At 35.5% G+C, this 26,100-nt stretch overlaps 2 protein-coding genes across 9 annotated transcripts in view; both read right to left on the bottom strand.

The window, feature by feature from the left end:
* Positions 1-26,100, bottom strand: part of ADK (adenosine kinase) — a 517,527-nt gene that overhangs the window by 408,462 nt on the left and 82,965 nt on the right. The gene's annotated exons all lie outside the window — the stretch shown is intronic.
* Positions 8,189-9,244, bottom strand: LOC102954502 (pterin-4-alpha-carbinolamine dehydratase-like). Its single transcript, XM_042961039.1, has one exon. It carries the CDS (start codon positions 8,974-8,976, stop codon positions 8,662-8,664), a length of 315 nt encoding a protein of 104 aa, XP_042816973.1. The 5' UTR covers positions 8,977-9,244; the 3' UTR covers positions 8,189-8,661.

The following is a 26,100-nucleotide window of genomic DNA, read 5'->3' as shown; positions in this document are numbered from 1 at the left end:
CGTGTTTACATGTTCAAAACAAACTACTAATATTCTGCATGAGCCATGACAAGGAAAAGGCTGAAAAGCAATGAATGAAGGTATATATCCATATGATATTATATATATACAACCATGCTTTATAAAATATATTTGGTAACATTTTTTTTAATTTTTTTTTTTAACGTTTATTTATTTTTGGGACAGAGAGAGACAGAGCATGAACAGGGGAGGGGCAGAGAGAGAGGGAGACACAGAATCGGAAGCAGGCTCCAGGCCCTGAGCCATCAGCCCAGAGCCCGACGTGGGGCTTGAACTCATGGACCACGAGATCGTGACCTGAGCTGAAGTCGGATGCTTAACCGACTGAGCCACCCAGGCGCCCCGGTAACATTTTTTTTAAAAAGTAAAAATTTAGGAAAAGGTAGAATAAAAATTATATTATTAATATCTAAAGATATTGTACAATCACCACCTCATCCCACAGCACTCAACAATGAACATAAATGGCAGACACACAACTTCATTTTTAAAAAAATGAATTTCTTAGTTTATCAGAGTTGATTTAAGAATTACTTGACATTTTGATCCTATACTCTTCCCAGCTAAATAAAATGCTTCAAATTTTGATCACTTCTAAATCTGTTGTATTAAGGCTGAAACCAATTAATGACGCACTGCATCCGGATAAGTAGAATTAAATTAGTGTATAATTGATTAGTGTATAATTGAAGCAGTTGTAGATTTACCAACTTTAATTAGGATGGCTTATTACAGATAATTTACACTCTAAGAGAGAAAATAGAATGAAGAAGTTCATCAAAACCTTAAATTAAGATCAGAGATACAATATTATAGATTAGAAAGGGCAATATGCTAATACCAAGTACTTTGAAAGTAAATCATTTTAGTCCAAAATCCTTTAACAGAGGAAAATTGATTATTAACCTTTTAGCTTAGATTTTTCAAGGTATTACACTATTTATGGTAATCTATTATAACAGGTGATGCTAATTTATGTGAGTGAATAAAAGCATACGAATAATATTTTGTCTACCTACAACACTAAAATAGACTAAAAAGAACACACACTAAAATACTTGAATATTTCCCATAACTCCTTTAAAAGGTATTCAAGCAAGAGAAAAATCCTGTAAGTCTACCCTAAAAATAAATAAAAACTAATTTACCAACAAAGAAGCAAGTAAGGAGAAAGAGCATCTCAGCAACAAAACACAGAAATAATGTCTGCAGTTCTCTCAATACCCTTGTGGGTGGTAACTGCAACCCAGAAAGTTCCACACATAAATTGCTAACTCCCCCGAGTTTAAAGCCATGGTAATTAGGTTCATTATCTTACATGCTAATGACACAGAGATAATAAGTTTGCAGTGAATAATTCATATACTACCAGCTCTCACTGCGATGCTCATCGCTAATAGTTTATTTACAGTACAAGTTACACTGCATTTTTTCTATAGTTTAAATTTATTGCCTAGATAAACAGGAATCATTTAGTATGGAAATCTAATTTACTATCAGTAAACGGTAACAATCTTAAGCATACATTGGTTTGTATATTTGTAGTGTGATTTCTTACTCATTATTCGTAATTAGTTAAGATAATAATCAAAACATCAAAAGAATATCTTATAGAAAGATTAAGGTACTTGTATCTATATAGATGATTATTCTAATGATATTGGATAATGATGATTGCCCAAAACACTTAGCTGATGTCAATAAATTTTAAATTACTTTAGTAATTCATATTTTCAAATAAACAGTATTATCACCACATTCCTTATAAAAAATGTACATATAGATTATTTTAGAGTGTGAATATCAAAATGCAAATGAACCACCTAGGTTTCTTACCATGTAAATACTTACTGTAAAATAATATCAAGTGTAAGATTAAATTCAGGGACCTATACAATTGCAATTGTCTTCAATTTTTACCCAGTTTTGGAATGGATTCATATCACACTTGCTGTATTTATGTCAACAAATTAAAGGTAATTTTAATCTCTTTCAAAATGACCTTCTTATAGATACTTGCAATAACTTACTCATTTTGTTACTATATACATGAACTATTGTGGTTTCAATATCTCAAAATCAAATTAGGTAAAAATTTTTCTATAATTTTTATACTTATACATTGATTCCTTCTAAAATAACTTGATTTCTAAGCTAAGACTTTTAATATGCAGGTCGTATCAATGAAGACAGGTCAGGTATAGTTCAGGCAATATTTATCACGTAACAACTACAAAATCTCAGTGGCTTAAACAATAAGGTCTTTTTCTCATTTACACTAAATGCCCATGGGCATCATCTAAGGGTTCTACTCCATGTCTTTTCATTTCAATACCCAAGATAATGGAGCAGTCATCACCTCAAATTCTACCAGTCATCATAGCAGATGGAAAGAGAGCTCTGGACAGTCTTGCACTGGTCATTAAACGCTCCAACCCAGAAAAACAATTTCACTTCTGCTCATAATTCATTACCCAATTAACTATCTGGGAAAGTAAAACCCTGAAAAAGTTTAAATATTGAAAAATTTTTTAATATTTTATTTTTAGGTAATCTCTATACCCACTGCAGGGCTCCAATTTACAACACTGAGATCAAGAGTCACATCTACCAACTAAGCCAGGCACATGCCTCTAAAATTAAAAACAAACAAAAAAACAACTTCTCTTGGGATGAGCACTGGGCGTTGTATATAAGTGACAAATCACTCAATTCTACACCTGAAACTAATATTACATTGTGTGTTGACTGGAATTTAAATAAAAACTTGAAAAAAAAATTTTTCAAAGACATCAACTTCACAAAGTCAGTTATGAAGATAGGTTAGATAATGTTCATAAAGGACTTTGAATACAAATAGCATTTCAAATTCCTTTTTGTATTACTTTGCTACCATATCACAACAATCTGTTCTTGCCAAATCTGCCAAAAGTATAACCAGGCTAATATCAAGCACACTTTCAAAACTGCATTTGAACAGACCACCTACCTAAAATCCTCTGACCTTCTTACCATCACCCTCCATGAAATGATCCTGGCCTGTTTTTCTGTCTTCTCAGAATATTCAATACAATGTACAGAATGCTCCAGGAAGACAAATCTAATAAATATACTGTACTAAATCTTTTTACATGCTGCCCATGTGAGAATGCTTTCTCTGCCACCTCCACTTGATGAAATCTTACTTTTCCTCTAACTAAGCTTAGGCCATCTCCACAGTGAAGCTTCACCTGAGTCTGATCCCAACACCCAGTACTGTACTCTAACACTGATTCCACATCTCCACTATGATTGTTCACTGGCTACACACTAGATTATGAACTCCTTGAAAACAGACACTATTGTATTTACCTCTGAATCCCCAGCACCTGACATTTACTGGCTAATCAACAAATAAATGTCTAGAAAAATACCTAAAAGCCCATAGTCTCAAATGAATGATCTTAAAGGAAAGCAACATGCTTTGATGAAGAATAACTGTCCTATCAGTTCATGAAGATATAATTACGAAAATAAGTTTGCTCAATGAGTTCCTTCTAGTACACAGAGTCAGTTTGTTGGGGGCAATTCTGATAAAATTAACCTAAAGCTGCGTGACACTCAGTTCATTTTTCCTTCATCGTTCCCCAGTCTTTACTTTATTCAACTAGTATTTACTGAATGCCAACTGTAGAGGTTCTAGAGATGGCATTAATTAAGGGTCAGCTGAGACACTGTCATCAATATCAGACAAAAACAGGTCAGTTCAGGGGCGCCTGGGTGGCTCAGCTGGTTAAATATCTGACTTCGGCTCATGTCATGAATTTGCTTTCATGAGTACAAGCCCTGCGTCAGGCTCTGTGAGGACAGCTCAGAACCTGGAGCCTGCTTCGGATTCTGTGTCTCCCTCTCTTTCTGCCCCTCCCCTGCTCGCACTGAGTCTCTCTCTTTCTCTCAAAATAAAGATTAAAAAAAATTTTTTTAAATAGGTCAGTTCAATATTTTGCTCACTGATGTCTCATCTAATTTTTTGACAGTTCACTTCACCATCACTGTAAGAGGAGGGTTAAGACTTCACAATGTAATTTTATATTAACAAAATTCACTATAGTTATGAAAATGTTTGGAACAGGGGTGCCTGGGTGGCTTGGTCGGTTAAGCGGCCGACTTCGGCTCAGGTCATGATCTCACGGTCCGTGAGTTCAAGCCCCGCGTCGGGCTCTGTGCTGACAGCTCAGAGCCTGGAGCCTGTTTCGGATTCTGTGTCTCCCTGTCTCTGACCCTCCCCCGTTCATGCTGTGTCTCTCTCTGTCTCAAAAATAAATAAACATTAAAAAAAAAATGTTTGGAACAAATATCATCCACTGATCACAAGAGTATCAACTATGTTTAGCTTAAAAATCTTTTTTTGAAGTATATTATAGAAGAATGTCATTCAAGTTCATATTAAAGACTTTACTTAAACAAGAGCAAATTGACATTAAAATAGATGACTTTACTTTTAGAAGCAAAATGAGTAAGTAAAAAATATGAAGGCATGCTCAAATTTAGTTGCTGGATCTGAAAGCGTAAATAATGAAAATGCTGCACAAAAACATTAATAAAAATTATAAACCAAGTATTATTTGTAATGATACCTTATAAATGAAAGATGAGAATCTTTAAAAGTAACAAGACACTTGGAAAAACAGCATGCTCTACATTCCTGAAATATTTTCAGAGAAACAAAAAAGGCAAAGTTATCAGCCTAATACTTAGTCATTCTTGTTATCACCATTTAGTTGCCTAACACACTGGCAAAACAAAGTGACTCACATAGCCACTGAACATTTTTTTGTGTTTAGCATTGTGCAGAGAATGTATTTTTTAAGAGCACATTTGTTTTAATAAAAGAACTAATAAATTAAAAGCTGTATCTTTTGGTGATATACTATTACATAAAATCTGTACTACTGCAGAAATAACAAGAAAATATTTATTTCTCATTGTAGCCTGGTATAAATTTCATAACCTAACTTGATAGGAACTTTACAATTTATGTCAGATACATGTGGGAAGACCATTTAATATAAGATTTTCTGATTGTAGAAATTTTAACCTCTCATATAACTGGCTTACATTTATTTATAGAATTATGAAGTACACTGCTGATCAATATAAATTCAACTAAAAATTTACAAGAATTATAAGTTATAGAGCAGCAAATATGATTGGGAAAGAGCAGAATCATTCTTAAAAATTAGGAGATTACTAAAGTTGGTTAGAATCATTGTTTTATATAATAAAGCTTTAGCATAGAAATTCTACCAGATCTCATGGGTAAAATGTAATAAAAACTGTTAACGTAATGAAAGGAAGCTCACTGAATAGCTGACTTTCTAAAGTATTTTGTTCAGACACTGGAACTAACCATACTCATTTATAATACAATATTGAAGTACATTTATTGGTTGTTGAGGAAAAAGAATGCTAAGCAGAGATGGTATGAAATGCAGGAATAGGATACTTTTGTATTCAAGTGAATAAAAATCTCAACTGGCAAATATTGAAAAATTGGGGGATAAAATAGGCATATTTAATTGATTATTTTAAACACTCTAAAAGAAATAAATGTGAAACTACAGGCAATAATGATTTATTTTAATACATCAGAGATACCCAAGGATACCAAAAAACATCATTATAGTCAGTAAGACTTAAAATTAAAAACTCTAGTTACTCTATGTTCCCAAGCTTAATGAAGAGAACATTATTAATAAATATAGTTTTGAACTAAATGATAAATACAATATGTAACTTCTAACTTCCCTTTGCAAAACATTTCACAATTTCTGAAAGAGAAATGTGAAACATTAAAGAAAAATATTTGGATAAAAGATCCAGTTTTTAGACCATGAATTAATAATAATATTAAATTTGGTGCCCAAACATAATGAATTATTTAAGGTTTAAAACTTTCTATTGCTAAATAGAAAGAGTATATTACTATAGGCAACAACCTACTAGTATAAACTGGATTTTAACTGTGATTAATGAAAAACAGAAAAGCAACAGGCTCAACAGTGTACCAAATAAACATACGGCATTATTCTTGTATGCTGTGAACTAAAATGAATTTATGAGTAGACAAGAATACACTTCATAAAAATTTCCAAAACTGTATAAATATTTCCAAAACATTTCTAAATATTCATGTCTGTATTGCTCATTTTAGAGATTGTTGAACTGTATTTGTTATTAACTTTCTTACATTTATATAATGTTTAGTAAAAGGACTATTTCCTGAAATGTTTCAATCAGAGGAGCATGTGTATGTATATATGTGTGTGTGTCTATATGCCCACTTCAATGTAAATGAAGTCTTGCTGTTAGTTTCAGTTGACAGTATTTTGATAACTACTACCTTAAATAAATTCTTGCGTATGTACAAGAGGCAAATATAAGAATGTTCATAGTCACAAAACAACTGGAAATGACATAAATGTCCATCAACAGGTGAATGGAAAAATAAAATGAGGGGGGCTGGGTGGCTCTGTCGGTTAAGCATCCAACTCTTGATTTTAGCTCAGGTCACGATCTCTCAGTTCAATGAGAATGAGCTGCACATCGGGCTCTGCGCTGACAGTGTGGGACCTGCTTGGAGTTCTCTTTCTCCCTCCCTGTCTGCCTTTCTCTCTCTCTCTCTCAAAATAAATAAATTATAAACAAACAAACAAATAGGGGCACTTAGGTGGCTCAGTTGGTTAAGCGTCCAACTTTGGCTCAGGTCATGATCTCACGGTCCGTGAGTTTGAGCCCTGTGTCGGGCTCTGCTGACAGCTCAGAGCCTGGAGCCTGCTTCAGATTCTGTGTCCCCCCTCTGCTCCTGCCCCTCCCCCACTCATGCTCTGTCTCTCAAAAATAAATGTTAAAAAAAATAAATGAATAAAATAAACAAATAAAATGATACATATTCATGCAGTGGAATACTAGTTATTGAATAATGAAAATCAATGAACTATAGCTATATGTATCAACGAGGATAAATCACAGATATATACAAAAATGTATTAATTTTATACAGTTTAAAAACAAAACTAAAAAACATACTGTTCAGGAATACATAATCACAATTAAATTATAAAGAAAATGAATTATGTTAAAAAAAAATACCAAACCTATATTCAAGAGTATGGTTACTTCTGTGGAGGATTTGGGGGAATGACTCTAGGCAGAGTATGAAAGGAGTCTTGAAGCTATTAATAATATCACATTTCTTCAATTGGGTGATAGGTTCATGAGGTTTAGTTTCATTGGTATGCTTCAAAACATGATACATATTCTTTTGTCTATATCAAATACTCTTTAAAGAAAATGTTGGAAAACATATGTGGGGAACTTTTGCTTTCTATATATTTATAAATCACTTTGGTCTTTCATAAGGACCATGAACCAAAAAGGAACATGGAACCAAAAAAGGGTGAATTTTATAATTTTGAAATTATAATTTATAGTAACTAAAAAATAGGAAATAGACTAAGAGTTTACAGAAGTTACAGCCTCCAGGAAAAAAAGCTGTTAAGAGTTTATATTAGTTATCTTATTATTTATTCATTCATTCATTCATTCACTTATTCATTCATTCACTCATTCATTTTCTAAGTAGGCTTCACATCCAGGGTGGAGCCCAATGTGGAGCTTGAATTCACAACCCTGAGATCAAGGTCTGAGCTGAGATCAAGAGTCGTTTGCTTAACCAACTGAGCCACCCAGACACCCCTGTATTAGTAACTTTATTAGTTATATTAGTATTTTTCAAAGATATAACAAAACTTTCACGTACATGTTCAGTACAAATGCACTTAAAATAAATTTTAGAGAAAAAAGGCGTGTGGGGGTGCTGTGCCAGGCTGGCTCAGTCAGTAGAGCATGCAACTCTGAATCTTGGGGTTGTGAGTTCAAGCCCCATGTTGGGTATAGAAATTACTTAAAAATAAGATCCTTAAAAAATAAAATAAAATTTATAAAATTATATAACAGAGTTAAGTGGAACAAATGACCCAAACCCCAGATTTTTAAAGGAAAATAATGCTTCCAAACATTTAAAAATTACAGTTTTTTATATATTTAGGCCCAAAGAGTGATAGTGATAGAAACAGAAAAGAAAAACATTCACTTTTAACCCAGAAGGCCTGCATGGTTTAGATAAGGATCAAGTAAGCACTGGTTGCTACATTCTTTTTTTTTCCCCCAATTGAAACAATAGTTTTATTTGAGACATAAAAGCACACGTGTTTCTGTCACATACCAGGGGGTTGACTTTAGGGTCCTGGTTTCTAAGATAAGACTGTGCATCTTAGACACAGCTTCTTGGGAAATGAATTAGAAAAGGAGCAAGACACAGCCTGGCAAGAAGACCATTACTGTTGTTGGGAAGTCCCACAGAAGGGGAAGATAGTACTCGATTAGCATACATGTGCCAGAGCACTGGGGATAAAGAGTGGTCAGCAGTGAGGCTGGCATCTCCTCTTACCTCAGCAAGGACTCTCCCCTAAACAGTGGCAGCGGAGTCCACTTGGCAATTCTGGCTGTAGAACATCTCAGGGCTCCCCAGTTCCCTCCCTGGATTCCCAAATCAGTCCCTCCACTTCCCCCAAAGATTTCAAAGAAGAAGGGCAGGGCCTATGTCATGGACACTGCTAATTGTTCAATGAAGCTGGCCAGGTTTATGTCCCATTCTAAAAGGCCTGCACATTCACGGGTGCTCAGGGTGATGTGGGCCTTACTGTACATGTTAAACCATTCAGGATGGTGGTCTAGTTTCTGAGCCTGCAGGGCCACCCTCATCATAAAGCCAAAGGCCCAAATGAAGTCTTTGAAATGGAACTGCTTGAAGATAGCATCTCTGCCTTCCAGCTCGTTCCACCCTAGAGCTCTCAGGTTTGGCAGCAGCTGGTTCCTCTCCTCATCACTTAGCCTCTGTGCTTTGCCAGCCATTCTGAGCACTGCGCAGGCGCGGATGTGGCCAAGCAGCAGGTGGCTATGGGGCAGGAGGGCAGCACCACCCACTGGTTGCTACATTCTGAAAGGGTCTCATGACTGCCTGTATATCTCACCAATAGTTAATATCAAACTGAATAATAAACACCAGAAAAATCTTGTGAAAGTAGTTTTACAAGTAGAAACTCAAAGAAAACATTTATGATCTAATACTCCTTGCAGGTCCCCAGCCCCCCTGAGCACTAAGCATATAACACCAGCTTCATACAGCAAAAGTGCAGCCCTTTCTGCCCACAGGTCCTGACCCCATGCTACTTAAATAAACTTACTAAGTTGCACCATAAAATGTCTCAAGAATTCTTTCTTGACCATTACACTCAACAATCCCACAACACATATGCGGTTAAGCACACTACACTAAAAAAATTTTTTCATGTAAATATTTTATTTTCAGTAGCGCTGAAAGAATTAAAACACAGTTTCTATCTTCAAATAATATACAACTTAAAGGAAATGGCAAACCAAAAATAATTTCAGTAAAGTGCAAAAAGTACTAATGTGAGCAATGGAAAGATTAGCATGATGGAGATCAAGAAGGCTCTCAGATAACCTTTTAAGGAATCTTGAATTTTCAAAGCAAACCAAAGTTAGCTTCTTGTGGAGAGCAAAAACTTCCAGAGAGAAAATTATGTAAGCACTGAAGGCAGGACACAACCAAGAAATTCTGGGGCTAACCAGAAAACTAAAGTGTGAATAAAAAGGAGGCTCAGAGGGAAACCAGATAGGGGTTTTCAACTCATTTGAAAGACTATCCTGTTAATTTTCAATACTGATACTACTGGAAGTTAATCATTACCTCTAGCTCTGTATCTTTTTTTCATTAAGGTTTTTTAAAAGTTTATTTTATTATCTATTTTGAGAGAGGGAGAGAGTGCAATCAGGGAAGGGGCAGAGAGAGAGGGAGAGAAAATCCCAAGCAGGCTCTGAGCTGTTGTGGAGCAGGGGTGGTGCGGTTGGGTGGTTGGGGGGCGTGGTTTGTGGGAACCCAATGCAGGGCTCAAACCCACAAACCTTGTGAGATCATAACCTGAACCGAAATCAAGAGCCAGACACTTAACCAACTAAGCCACCCAGGCGCACCTACCTCTGTATCTTATACAGATTCTTTTATTATTTCCTTTAGCATACTATATGATTATCTTACCACTTATTTTGTAAAAATTCACAAAGAGAAACCTCATTAAAATGGAGCCAGGAGTACAGATGGGGAGCACCCTACCACTGGTGGTCAAATGCAGACCCAGCAGAAGAGATGAATCTTGCAAATCCATACTATTTTAGCTACTGCTTTACTAACTCAGCAGGAGGAAGAAAGGTTCTCCTCGTCCCCAGGCAACAGCCTAGCCAATGAGAGACTGTCACAACTCACCCAATGAAAGTCACTGTACTCGAACTCCCAGTTTACTCCAATGGATTTTTTGTTTATAAAAGTCTTCCTAATTTCCACTTTCCCCTATAAAAGAGCATAACTTTCTTTATTTGCTGGACTTGTCTATGGTTTTGCCACAGCTTGCTTGTCCCTAATTGCAATTCTCTACTATTCCCAAACAAACCCACTTTTGCTGATAAAATAACTGGCAGTTTTATTTTTAAGGTTAACAGATTCACTCACAGTTTTCTGATTATATCATCATAATTGTTATTTTTGCTACTAATCTATCCTATTCGGAAATCACCTCTATCCTTCCCAAGGAGAAGCTACTATTTGAAGCCTACTACACATTGTTTTACAGGATGCTTCTTCACACATTAAAAACTCCATGAGGTTGGGGACTGGGTCTGTTTTATAGACTAAGGACAAGACCTAGTATAAGACCTAACATGTCTTAAAGTAATAGTCACTATAAGAGGACCCTAAAAATGGAAGCCAGCATAGTAAAGATAGGGCTTCAGTTCCTGTTGACTGTAAAGCTGTCAAGCCAACCTGGGCTACCAACTTAGACTTCTATTACATGAAAGAAAAATTAAATTCTATCTTGCTTCTGTTGCTGTAATTTTGGACTTTCTCATATGCAAATTCAATCCTAATTGATACAACATGTGAATTAACATGACAATGAAACACTGGAACACAGTAGAGGCCAAAAATTAAAATGTTCTACCTTCTATGAATGAGGTTGAACATCTTCATATGAAATTTTTTCATGTATTTTGTTTAGTGCTACACACTACCAAGTCCTAAATTGGATTCAGTATTTTGGCAATTAATTTTAGAATCTGTCTTCCTGTAGGTATTCTCTTTCAACCTCAACTAGTGTACTGCAATTCAATTCTGGTACTAATCACCCAGAGTTAGCACAGATCCCACAAGTTAATGGACACAGTTCACAGCATGTTTCCCTCACATCAGACCACCCACACTTCTGACTACATACAAATTTGGAGTTTTCTATTACCCTCCCACAGGTTCAATAATTTACTAGAATGACTCACATAACTGAGGAAAGTGCTATACAGTTTGACCTTTGAAAACACAGGTTTGAATTGTGCAGGTCCACTTACAAGTAGATTTTTTACAGTACTGTATTTTCTCCTCCATATAGTTTTAACAGCATTTTCTTTTCTCTGGCTTACTTTATTGTAAGAATATAGTATATATTACATATAGCATACAAAATATGTGTAAATCAACAATAGTTGGCTATTAGTAGTTAAGTTTTGGGGTAATCAAAAGTTATATATGGATTTTAAATTGCATGGGCAATCGGCACCCCTAAATCCTCATATTGTTCATGGGTCAATTGTATTTACAATTACAGTTTTATTGTAAATAATACAACTCAAGAACAACCAAATGAAGAGACAAATAAGGCGAGGTCTAGAAGAGTCCCAAACACAGACCTTCCATGCCCTCGCCTCATGGAATCAGAGCGCAACACATTTCTGCAAAGTATTTTGTTCATTAAGAAGGAAGTTTCACTGAGCTTCACTGTCCAGAGTTTTTACTGGGATGTCATTACAATGATTGGATCATTGGCCACATGAATGAATTCAATCTCCAAACCCCCTTCCCAGAGGTGGGCTAGCTCTAAGTCCAAACCCTCTAAATAATCACATGATTTGATCTTCCTGGTTGATCAGCCCCCCTCCAGAAGTGAGCTAGGGGCCCACCATGAGTCACTTCATTAGAATAATGACAGTGACAGCACAGCGATCCTAGTAGCTCATAAATAGCAAAGACACTCTGTCACTTGGGATATTCCATGGGTTTTAGTTGCTCTGTACCAGGAACCCAGGGTAAAAACCAAATTCTTTATTATACAACAGGGAGTGATTCTGTCTGTTTTCATTAGCTGGCACACAGTAAAGGCCTTCTTTCCCCTCATCAAATCTCCCCCATTCTAATTTCTGAAAAACATTAATGAAGAAAATATCATCAAAGCTGCCATAGCCATGTACTAGAAAAATCTGACAAAACTTAAGGGAAGATATTATCACTCTAACCCACTGTAGATGTTTAAACAGCTACATTCCATTCTACCCCAAATCTTTCAAAATTTTTACCTTTATTATCCATCATAATACTAAAACATGGGACTCCCTTAACTGTCACTTGAAGTACCTATTTCAACACTTACACAAAACAAATATTATTTTGAGACAGAAAGAGAGACAGACAGAGAGAGAGGTTGCATGAACAGGGGAGGGGCAGAGAAAGAGAGGGGAGAGAGAATCCCAAGCAGGCTCTGCACTACCAGTGCAAAACTCTATGCAGGTCTCAATCTCACAAACTGTGAGATCATGACCTGAGCCAATATCAAGAGTAAGATGCTTAACTGACTTTGAGCCACCAAGGTGCCCCCACAAAATAAATCTTAGCTTGTGTTTCCTTTGAGGAGTGGATCCAGGTTTTATGGACCAGTAACTTCTACAACTTGGGGAACTCTTTTTAAGGAAAAGGACACAAATTAGATGTGAAATATGTATTTAAAATATGAAAATAAGCCTCGTTAAATTACAAATTTCTATTTAATTTTTTTTATTCTATTTAGATCCAAGTTAGTTAACATATAGTGTAATAAAAGTTTCAGGAGTAGAATTTAGTGATTCACTACTTACATATAACATTCAGTGCTCATCCCAACAAGTGCCCTCTTTAATGCCCATCACCCATTCAGCCCATCCTCTCACCCAACAACCCACCAGCAACCCTCGATTTGTTCTCTGTATTTAAAAGTCTCCTATGGTTTGCCTCTCTCTGTTTTTATTTTATTTTTCCTTCCCTTCCCCTAGGTTCATCTGTTTTGTTTCTTAAATTCCACGAGTAAATCATACAATATTTAACTTTCATGGATTTATTTCTCTTAGCATAATACACTCTAGTTCCATCCATTTTGTTGCAAACAGTAGGATTTAAGTCATTTTGATCATCAAGTAATATTCCATTGTATATATATACCACATCGTCTTTATCCATTCATCAATTGATGGACATTTGGGCTGTTCCCATACTTTGGCTATTGCTGATAGCACTGCTATAAACACTGGGGTACATGTGCCTCTCTGAATCAGCATTTTTGTATTCTTTGGATAAATACCTAGTAGGGCAATTGCTGGGTCATAGGATAGTTCTATTTTTAATTTCTCGAGGAAGCTCCATACTGTTTTCCAGAGTGGCTGCACCAGTTTGCATTCCCAACAACAGTGCAAAAGGGTTCCCCTTTCTCACCAACATCCTCGCCAATGTTGGCATCCTTGCCAACATCTATTGTTGCCTGAGTTGTTAATTTTAGCCATTCTGATGGGTGTGAGGTGGTATCTCATTGTGGTTTTGATTTGTATTTCCCAGATGATGAATGATGCTGAGCATCTTTCCTTGTGTCTGTTAGCCACCTGGATGTCTTCTTTGGAAAAATGTCTGTTCATGTCTTCTGCCCATTTCTTTGCTGGATTATTCGTTTTAGGGTGCTGAGTTTGATAAGTTTATAGATTTTGGATACTAACCCTTTATCTGATACGTCATTTGCAAACATCTTCTCCCATTCCGTTGGTTGTCTTTTAGTTTTGTTGACTGTTTCCTTTGCTGTGCAGTAGCCTTTTATATTGATGAGGTCCTAATAGTTCATTCTTGCTTTTGTTTCCTCTGCCTCTGGAGACATGTGAAGAAGTTGCTGCAGCCGAGGTCAAAGAAGTTATTGCCTGTTTTTTCCTCCAGGATTTGATGGTTTCCTGTCTTACATTTAGGCCTCTCATCCATTTTGAGTTTATTTTTGTGTATGGTGTAATAAAGTGGTCCAGGTTCATTCTTCTGCATGTCGCTGTCCAGTTTTCCCAACACCATGTGCTGAAGAGACTGTCTTTTTTCCATTGGATATTCTTTCCTGCTTTGTTGAAGATTAGTTGGCCAGATATTTGTGGGTCCATTTCTGGGTTCTCTAATCTGTTCTATTGATCTATGTACCTGTTTTTCTGCCAGTACCATACTGTCTTGATCATTACAGCTTTGTAATACAGCCTGAAGTCCCGAATTGTGATGCCTCCAGTTTTGGTTTTCTTTTTCAACATTACTTGGCTACTCAGGGTTTTTTTCTGGTTCCATACAAATTTTAGAAATGTTTGTTCTAGTTCTGTGAGGAATGCTGGTGTTATTTTGATAGGGATTGCATTGAATGTGTAGATTGCTTTGGGTAGTATTGACATTTTAACAATATTTGTTCTTCCAATCCATGAGTATGGAATGTTTTTCCATTTCTTTGTGTCTTCTTCCATTTCTTTCATAAGCTTTCTATAGTTTTCAGCATACAGATCTTTTACCTCTTTGGTTAGGTTTATTCCTGGGTATCTTATGGTTTCCACTATGATTGTAAGTGGGATCAATTCCTTGATTTCTCTGCTGCTTCATTATTGGTGTATAGAAATGCAACTGATTTCTGTATGTTGATTTTATATGTTGTGACTTTGATGAATTCATGTATCAGTTTTAGTTTTTTGTTGGAGTCTTTTGCGTTTTCCACGTAGAGTATCATGTTGCCTGAAAAGAGTGAAAGTTTGACTTCTTCCTTGATAATTCGGATGCCTTCTATTCCTTTCTGTTGTCTGAATGCTGAGGCTAGGACTTCCAATACTACGTTGAGCAACAGTGGTGAGAGTGGACATCCTTGCCATGTTCCTGATCTTAGGGGGAAAGGTCTCAGTTTTTCCCCATTGAGGATATTAGCTCTGGGTCTTTCATATATGGCCTCTATGATCTTGAGGTATGTTCCTTCTATCTCTACTTTCTCAAGAATTTTTATCAAGAAATCATGCTGTATTTTGTCAAATGCTTTTTCTACATCTAATTGAGAGGATCATGTGGCTCTTATCCTTTCTTTTATTAATGTGATAAGTCACATTGATTTTTGGATATTGAACCACCCCTGTGGCCCAGGAATAAATCCCACTTGATTGTGGCGATAATTCTTTCAATGTATTGTTAGATTCAGTTTGCAAATATAAATTACAAATTTTTAAAAGGTAACAAAATACCACAAACATCATAAATTCAAGAAAGACTGGCATTTTTTAATGTTTATTTGATTTATTTTGAGAGAGAGAGAGAGGCAAAGAGAGGGAGAGAGAAAATCCCAAGCAGACTCTGCACTGTCAGCACAGAGTCTGATGCAAGGCTCAATCTCATGAACTGTGACATCACAACCTGAGCCAAAATCAAGAGTCAGATGCTTAACTGACTGAGCCAACCAGGCATCCCAAGATTGGCATATTTTTATCAATTATTTAACCAACCTCTATATGCTCTTATTTTCATACATTTCTGACTGCATACTTTTGATTTCCTTTTCATATAAAAGTTTTATAATATTAAGAAAACAAAAAGGTAACTCAGTCTTTCTGCTAGTGTGTTTGATTCAGGTTTTATTCTTGATAGTTTAGAAAAGTTTTTATCAGTTTCACAAGTTATTACTGATAAAGTCATAAACACTGTTAACATTGTTGTCAGATTCAGGGAAACTCCTAGTAAGTTTCTTTCATATATGAATTCTAAGATTTAGAAAAAATTTCCAGACTAGCTTCTGAATCCATATATTTAAACGATTATTTCCCTTCCTCTTTCTCCTACCAGACTCAAGGAACATGTTTAGATTGCTTTAAGACCTCTGCCCTTGCATCTATATATCACAAAGCCATCAACACAGTGGACAATAAGAATATTACTGGGAGTCATACCTATGCCAGAACAGCTAGTAAGAACTTAACAATATGCAGAAATAACTGCAAACCATGTACTCCATCTAAACATATCCCATACTATACTTCCCCATAACCAGATCCCAGAAATGCCTCTAACCACTCAGTAAGTCAAAGTGAAAATAAATAGCAATTTAACTGGTTAAAATATCTAACTTTTGACAATTTTATCCCCCCAAAATATAGCTATGTAAACACATTGCTTGGGATCCTCTCAGGGACTTGGAAGGGTCTATGAGAGAAACCCTGAAACTTGTTAACTGACTACAAATTAAACCCATATCGATTTCCTACCCTAACTTGAAGAGCAGTTTCCTATTCCTTTTATCTATTATCAAAATAATCAATCTTATTTCCTCAATGACATTTTGCTACTTTAACATATAACATCTAATTTCTAGAACACGAGCATTTCTAGCTTCTACCCCAATAAAATTAGGTGTAGACACTAAAACCGAACATTGACACAAAAACTGTTCCAGTTTCAAGCTTACCTTAATAGTAATGCAAGCCTTGCAATGGCTTTTTTTTTTATCTTTATTTATTTTTGAGAGAGAGCGCACGCACATGAGCAAGGGAGGGGCAGAGAGAGAATGGCAGACACAGAATCCAAAGCAGGCTCCAGGCTCTGAGCTGTCAGCACAGAGCCCAACGCAGGGCTCAAACACAAAATTCGAGATCATGACCTGAGCCACAACTGAATGCTTAACCAGCTGAGCCACCCAGGCGCCCCCACCATGGCTTTTTTTGTACTTCAGGTGAAGGGTAGATACTTTAGACCATAGTTCAGTTCCTTTCATTGGTAAATATGAAAAAAAAAAAAAAATCCAATTTAAAGTGGCCTAATAAACTTCCTCCAATTTCACATAAGACTTAGGGTGGCTTTAGAATTGGGTAATTTAACAGCTCAAAAATATCACTAAGGATCCAGGTTCTCTCCATCTTTTCACTCTGCTATGTAGCGTTTTGATTTTACACTCAACTAGCCCTCATATGGTTACAAACTAGCTTTCAGAATTCTAAGCACCCACTTATATGGATAACATCCAGAAATGCAAGGCTAAGGACCTTTCCCAGAAGCTCCTCATCAAGCCTCCCCTCATGTTTCACTGGCCAGACAGAAGTCACATGCTCATCTCTTAACTAACTAGCACAAAAAATGGGACAAACAAGATTGACCCAGACTGATAAGGCAACTCACATGGCAGAGGGGTCAGCCTACCCACACCACACACACACACACACACACACACACACACACACACACACAGAAGGATCTGCCACAAGGACAACAGGAGTAATGAATGGTTGGTGGGTAAGCTTTTTATTAAGTAAACTGAATAGGTAATCTTAACCAAAATTACAGATTTCAGCTATGACATATATTTAATTATAGGGTAGGGCTAGATGTCTTTAGATCCATTTCAGCTCTCATGTTCTACAAGACATACAAATAGCATAGTGGTTAAGAGCCTGGGCTGTAAAGTCACACTGACATTTGTTTGAAAACCCATTCGGCCACTTATAAAATCTTGGTCAAGATACCCTTCTGAAAAACCAGATAATAGTAATATTTAAGTCACACTGCTATGAGATTAAAGGATGATGAATGTAAAATGCTTAGCATTTTAGCTAAGCTTCATAGCAAGCACTCAATAAATTTTAATTAATATTATTGGCCTATAATATACATAATTGTGATTTTTGCACTACGAAATTAGAATTTAAGATAACTAAAACATTGCTCATTTCCAAATCAGAAAATAATTCTATGTCTCATATTCTATAAATAACAGGCTGAGATATACCTAACAATTACTACCTCTCTCCTAATTCTTCTCTTCTCTTGGAGAGGCATTTCCTCCACCTGCAACTTAAGCACCTCCAACATTCCTTTAGATTTATTCCTCCAAACTCAACGTTACAAAACCAAATTCATAACTTCTTCCAAATCATATTGCTTTTACTTTCAAAGATAATAGCATCACTATTTATCTATACAGATGTCAAAGACAAAATTTTAAAATCTTCCTGGATGCCCTCTCTCTTCATTCATCAGTCACTAAATCCCATCAACTCAAACCTCTGAACTATATTTTGAATCCATCCCCTGTGTTGTTCTAAAGTCACTACTACCTCCCTATAACAGATCCTCATTATCTTACTCATTTCTATTACGAACAGTTTTCAAATTAGTATACGCACCTCCAGCCTCAATTTCTACCTCATCCTATTTTCTATCAACTGTCTTTGTAAAATGCAAACTAAGCATGTTTGCTTGCTTAAAAACCTTCCACAGGTCCCAAATACCTCTCATATATAAACCTAAAACCTTTGCCCAGTATGTAAGACCTCTCACAATCTGCCCCAACCTACATGTGTAGCTTTTTCTCCTTCCACTCCTTCCACAACATACCTAGTGTTTTAACCAAACTAAACAATACTTCATCATTCTCCAAATACACTACTCACTCATGTTTCTGTGTTTTCATGCAGATCACTCTATACTGTGGGTTCATGCAGAACCTATTAACATAGATTAACTAATCCTCTGTTCATGTTGATTCCTCTGTTCCCAACTAATTTCTACTCATTCTTCAAGTCCCAGCTCAAATATCAGCTCTTTGAGATAGCTTCTTGCATCCTGCACAGCTAGAGGAATCTACTTCTCTTATACGATTTGACACATAATTTAATCATAGCAGTTATCTATCACACTGTATGATAGCTAGTTATTGCCTGTTTAATACTCCTGAAGAGAATGAATTTTTTTAATGTTTATTATTTTGAAATAGAGAGAGAGAGAGAGAGAGAGAGCAAGCGAGGGAGGGGCAGATAGAGAGGGAGACACTGAAGCAGGCTCCAGGCTCTGAGTTCTCCAGCACAGAGCCCAACGTGGGGCTCAAACCCACAAACTGCAAGATCATGACCTAAGCCGAAGTCGGACACTCAACCAACTGAGCTTCTCAGGCACCCCTGAAGAGAATGAATTTTTAAGGCAAGGTTATATCTTACTAATCTCTACATTTCTGGGATACATAATAAGCATTTATAACTAATGTTAACTGAATGAATAAATAAAAAGTAGCAGAATAAGAACTTAAGTCATTAGACTCCATATTATAAGCTTTTTACTAGAAATACTTACTGAATAAGAAATTTAATATTCAAATCTGTCTTAGACTGTGAACTCTATAAGTGAAGGAAAACTGTCTGATGCTCTGCATCCAATGTCTAAAGTCAAGCTTTACACATAGTTAAGATGAATAAATATTAAATTAATTAATTAATTAAACACAACCTTACTATACCTGCAGAATGGAACAATCACTTAATTTGTCTAATGACAGCAGATTATACAGGAAACCCTTTCTTTCAGTTCTGGTCTAATTTCTTAACTATTTAAGTATCACATAGGGCAATCTTATTTACACTGTATAACTGAAGGCAAGATTCTACAGTGCCATGGATCTTCCTTTGAAAAGAGGTTATAATGTATCAATCAATCAATATCTATTGCTTCAAACTGGCTCATTTTACTCACTCACTTGATACCTGAACCCTATAGCTAATTTAACTTAAATCCTATGCCAGGCCTTCTCTGATGAACAAATAAAACTCAGTGTGCACATGTGTGTGTGTGTGTGTACAAAATAACACATTATAAGATCTCAAATTCTTTTTAGAAGTATTAAAAATATATGTGATATATAAAGATACATGCTTATATACAGAAATACAAATACCTACTCCCAAATGAAAATAAAGCCAAATATTTTGTGATTATCCATTTATTTCTAGTAATAGTAAGAGTATGTATTTCCCTCTAGTACCCCAAGAAAAAAAGAGTTAGAAACATTAGGGTAGACCCATTTCTCCTCTTCTCCCAAAATACTCTGCTAAATTAGGAAGTTATACAACATGTTTTAATGCAGTCGTCATTTTAGTGATTATATTACAACGGACTCTACTACTTATAAAACCACCTACAATTAAGGACAATTTCACACAAATATTGGTTATGGATAGTTTGGAATATATGGAAAAGAAACAGAAAAGAGTGGTAATAAGAGGCAGAAAATATTTATGATCATAAGCAAATTAGAAAATAAACCCCAAAATATCAAATCAATGTACATCTTCAAAATGGCTTTTATTTTCCTTTCTAATGCTTATCATCCTTTCCTCTTCCAAATTTTTGCTACCAATCAATCATCTCTTCAAATGGCTTGCAATGAAAGGAATAAATAAAACACACACTCAAGAAAATCAATTTTAATGCTCATGGCAAGACCACAGATCCATAAAGTCTTCAGGTCTATTGACTAGTTGATATAAGGGTGGAATATATCTACTAAACCAATTGTCCTTTTAAAATTAACTCTTATTTAAAAAGTAAATAAAATTCTTATAATTAAAAGTTATTTTCAACAAATATACCAAGCATATAAAAACAAAGAATCTTAAAAGGTCATTTAATCCAATTAACTATACCTTCTTGATTCATGTGACAACCAAGTAATTCCTACCAAGTAATCCAGTCTATAACACCTCCTGAGAAAGGGAATTCATTACCTCCAAAACAAGTTTATTCAATTTTTGCATTTCTTTACTACTAGAAAGTTTTCTTTTATTGAGCTAAAATGATTCAGTCTATACCATCCACTCATTAGTTGTTCTATCCTTGAGGTTTCACAAATAAATCAATAGATCTAATCTCATTTGCACATAAAGAAGGTGCTTCAAATGAAGAAGGAGGCTTATCATATATATCCTGGTTTTCTTTCTTCTAAGTTAAAACTACCAATGGTTTTCAATCCATTTTCATGACATGATTTTAAATTCCTTCAACAATTAAAAAAAGGGGGGATGGTTTTAGAATCTATCCTCTCAATCATGAGTTTCAACATGGGAAATAATATACGGCTAACAAAAGAGCAATATAGAATTATTATCCTCTTACTGTTTGAAACCTAAGGATAGAATACTTTGTTCTTCTATGAGTGGACTGCCATAAATGTCCAGGGAAGCTTGTATCCAATGTTTTATTGTTGATGGGGGGCCAGGGTAGGAGGGAAGTAAAGAAGATAATAAAAGAGTCTCTAAAATATGAGAGGCTACCTCTTTGCCCTCAACTTTATTTTTTTTTTGACACTAAGGCTACACTATTTCATGTATCAATTCCCTTTTCCTGCTAGAAAGTTCACACTTTATAGCAAAGTTATACTAGATATTTTATGCGTTAAAAAAAAAAAAGACACCATTTTATTGTAGCTGAAGAATCAGGTGAATGTTCCCAACTTGCTCATGCACTTAATAAAGTTAGTTAAAATATCACATGAAAAAAATAGTTGAAGGAGCTCAGAGTTGGTGCAAGGTTGGAAATATCTAAATCGTGAAACAGTTAAATCAAAGGAGTCAGAAGTCAGTGATGGAAGTTATCAGCTAAGCCAAAAATGGTTGAATATACATGATTAAACCATTTAACCCCCTCTGAGTCTCAGAGTACCCTCACTGGTAAAATGAAGATAAAGAATTAGGATCAGAAGATCTCATATGCTTTGATCTCAGGACCTCTTTATACTTAAAAAAAGTATTGAGTACTTCAAAGAGCTTTTATATCTATCCCTGGTGACCATATTAAAATTAAAACAAAATTTCTAAATGTTTATTAATTTTTTTAAACAGAACCATTAAATGTTAACATACATAACATGTTATGAAAAATAACTATTTCCAAATTTTAAAAATTGAGTGAGAAGAGTAATATTGTTTTATAATTAATGTCTGGCTTAATCGAAGATAGCTAGATTCTCTTATGCATTTGATCAATATCACATATCATGGAACCTCTGGAAAAATACTTACATTAGTGAGAAAATGAGAATGGAAAGGGCAAACAATGTCTAAGTATCACTTTGAAAACAGTTCTGTCTTCATGGACAGAACAGCACAGTTCTGTGCTGACAGCTTGGAGCCTGGAGCCTGCTTTGGATTCTGTGTTTCCCCCTCTCTCTCTCTGAACCTGCCCCACTCACACTCTGTCTCTCTCTCTCTCTCAAAAATAAATACACATGAAAAAAATTAAAAAGAAATAAAAGCAACTTCAATCTCTAATTTCACACATCGCAAAAAAGTAATTGTTGGTATAATCAACAATGACTTTGGGAAATAGTTACAATGACACCTACATACTTTCATGCTTCAATCTCATGGCCAGACACAAATAAAAACAAGTGATAATAAGATCACAAAAAGTAAATAAAGTAAGGGGTACCTGGGTGGCTCAGTCAGTTAAGCATTGGACTCCTGATTTCAGCTTAGGTCATGATCTCAGAGTCATGAGATCAAGCCCTGTATCAGCATGGAGCCTGCTTGGGATTTTCTCTCTTCCTCTCTCTCTGCCCCATCCCACTCACGTGTGTGCATGCACTCTCTCTCTCTCTCTCAAAATAAATAAATAAATTTTTAAGTAAATTAAAATCCTAGAAATACTGGCTGAATCTTTCATACTTCACTGAAAAATGTATTTCATTAGCTAGCCATTTTTAACTATAATGAACATTCAATTTCAGCATCTAAACGAACAGTGCACCACATACTACTTTCTAATACATAATTAATTTAATTATGTAATTAATTTAATACATAAATTAATTTAGAATGAGCATCCTTTTCATTTGTAAAAATAATGAATTTAAGCCTAATTTTCTCTCCTTTATTTGGGAAATATTCAAGAACACATAAAATAATTAAAATGTTTCCCTTAATTTATAAGTATGTAACTCAGTAATATTGTTTACTTGAAAATGTAAAGAAAACTAAAACATAAATTTTAGTAATACACAATTCCTTTTAGAAATAACTACATTTTTCATGCATGTGGAATTATGACAGTCAATAGGATTTACATTATGTCAAACTTAAAAATATCTACTGAATTTTAGACTATATAGAAGTTTCTCTGGCATGTAACCAGCAATAGTTTCTACCTTTAAGATAAAATTCAGTACTGAATATAAGTTTACATTTGAATATTTTCCACTGAGCTCCTCCACCCCCAAAATATTATGCCCTAAAAATATTAGAAGATCTCCCATACTCTTTTTAAAAGTTCTGTATTCATTCATCCTCTGATCTGCACAAACAAAACAGGCAAAATAGCACCATCTGGTGGGTATCACTTTAGTTTTAAAATAATTTTCTACATTTACCTTACTAACGCTTCTTTGAAAAAACTGCATAACAATAGGGAATCATTTTAAAGTACTATGAATTAATGATGAAAAGTAGCTTAATTAGCAAGCAAAAGTACACTTTAAAATCGAGCCAACTTTGCAGCACTGTTTCTTAATTATTAAGAAGTTAACTTTCTATGATGCCATTTAGGATAAAATCTCCTCAGAACTTAACCTTGTGGTCTTAGTTTAAAAAAGACTAATATAAAAAAGACATTTTTAATATAAAAATAATTTATATTTTTCATATAATACATCTATACTATTCAAAGAAAAGGATGAGATGCGAACATAATAATCCTCACAAAAAGTAGAATTGTCTGTTATTTGTTTATTTTTAGGGTTAATTTTGTTTTTATTTATATTCAAGTTAGTTAACATGCAGTGTCTTGGCTTCAGGAGTAAAACCCAGTGATTCATCTTTTACATATGACACCCAGTGCTCATCCTCAAAAGTGTGGGTGTGTCTAAATTATCAGCTGAAATTAATAAGGCTGATCTAAAGGTTTATTAACAATAACAGCTTTCTGAGTACTAACAATATGCTGGATAAGTGTCAAAACATAAATTAACTCCCAATTTTAGTGAGCCAAATAAACATGTAACAACTATGGAAAGGAATACAAACAAACAGAAGACAAAATCAGAAAAAAGGTTGTGTTTTTAATTTTGGTAATTTTTTTTGTTTGTTTATTTTTGAGAGAGAGAGAGAGACAGAAACAGAGTGTAAGCCAGGGAGGGGCAGTGAGAGAGGGAGACACAGAATCTGAAACAGGCTCCAGGCTCTGAGCCATCAGCACAGAGCCCGATGCGGGGCTTGAACTCACGGACAGAGAGATCATGACCTGAGCCAAAGTCGGATGCTCAACCGACTGAGCCACCCAGGCACCCCATGAAGCACCACCTTCTTAATTCAAGTAATACTTATTCTATAATCCACAGGCATTTAATTCACTTCAACAGCATTCAACAAGCAGTGTTCTATGTACTACACACAAGAAGAACTGAATATGAAATAGCCACAGGCCTCAAGAAGTTTAGTCTAATACAAAAGATAACACAGACAAATTATAGTATAACAGAAACAAATTTATCAGAGGTAAAGAGGAAGCAGCTAAGTTTTGAAATTATCAGGCAGCTAATACTCGAGAAGGGTAGACCAGCACGTGCAAAAGCACAGATACAAAAATAAGCAATTAATTCTTACTAGGGCTAAAGGTAGAAGGCTATTTATTGGTAGGAATAGTGCCAAAGGGGAAAGCAAGATTCAGATCTGCTTCCAAAGTCATGCTTAATAACTTAAAATTCATCCTGTAGGCAATGGGAGAACTATTAAAGTGTTTTTTGGGTTTTTTTTTGTTTTTTTTTTTTAATTTTTTTTTAATGTTTTTTATTATTTTTGAGACAGAGAGAGACAGAGCATGAACGGGGGAGGGGCAGAGAGAGAGGGAGACACAGAATCGGAAGCAGGCTCCAGGCTCTGAGCCATCAGCCCAGAGCCCGACGCAGGGCTCGAACTCACGGACCGCGAGATCGTGACCTGAGCCGAAGTCAGACACTTAACCGACTGAGCCACTCAGGTGCCCCTATTAAAGTGTTTTAATAACATGGTCAAGTGATGGGACAAATTAGTGTTTTAGAAAGATGGACAATCAGTAGGACAGAAACAAACAAAAGTACAAAAAGCATTAAAAGAAGAATGTCAAGTAAGGACAGGAGAAGGGGTGAGACTGGAGGCACAGTTATATGAGGTGCTACTGTAACATCCCGGGCGAGAACTATGAAAAAAAAAAGAACAGGTAGAGTTGGAGATATTTAAAAAAATATTTTTTTAATATTCATTTAAGAGAGAGAGATACATTTTTTTAATGTTTATTTATTTTTGAGAGCGAGAGCAGGGGAGGGGCAGAGAGAAGGGGAGACACAGAATCTGAAGCAGGCTCCAGGCTCTGAGCTGTCAGCACAGAGCCTGATGCGGAGCCTGAACTCACAAACTGTGAGATCACGACCTGAGCCAAAATTGGATGCTCAACTGAATAAGCCACCCAGGTGCCCCTAGAATTGGAGACATTTAAACATAATATATATTCATTAAAATGTACTGAGCTTCTAGAATACGTTTGGTATAGTGCCAAGCCCTGATAGAGAGATAAAAGTACGCTTGCCTTTAGCTCATAATCTAGAAAAGACAAAAGAAAACAGGGAATTACAAAATGATCTAATAATTCCTCTGACATAAAATCTGCAAAAAACCTAGATTTAGGTGTTAAAAACAGACAACAAGCCTAACCTGGAGTCACTTATGTTAAGTGACATCACCAAAGCAAGATTTAATTACAGTTTTAGCTTTCCCAGAAATGAAATATTTAACCCCATCAGGAACAGCCTGATCAGCAGTAGTTTAGCAAATCTGCCTGATTAGACCCCTGCCATTGGTTGCAAAAACCAACCTGTCTTTTTGCCTAGTAAAATTGTCTTGTTCCTACTCCCTCCTGCCTATAAAAATCTTTCATTTTGTACAGCTCCTTGGATAGCCTTTTGTTTTTTTTAAGACAGAGAGAGGGAGAGTGTGCATGCACAAGGAGGGTAAAAGGGCAGAAGGAGAGAGAATCCCAAGCAGGCTCCATGCTCAAAATGG

Source organism: Panthera tigris, chromosome D2 (assembly GCF_018350195.1).
Source record: "Panthera tigris isolate Pti1 chromosome D2, P.tigris_Pti1_mat1.1, whole genome shotgun sequence".
NCBI lineage: Eukaryota > Metazoa > Chordata > Mammalia > Carnivora > Felidae > Panthera > Panthera tigris.
Note: the sequence above shows the minus strand (reverse complement) of the source record. Positions and strands in the feature narration are given on the sequence as shown.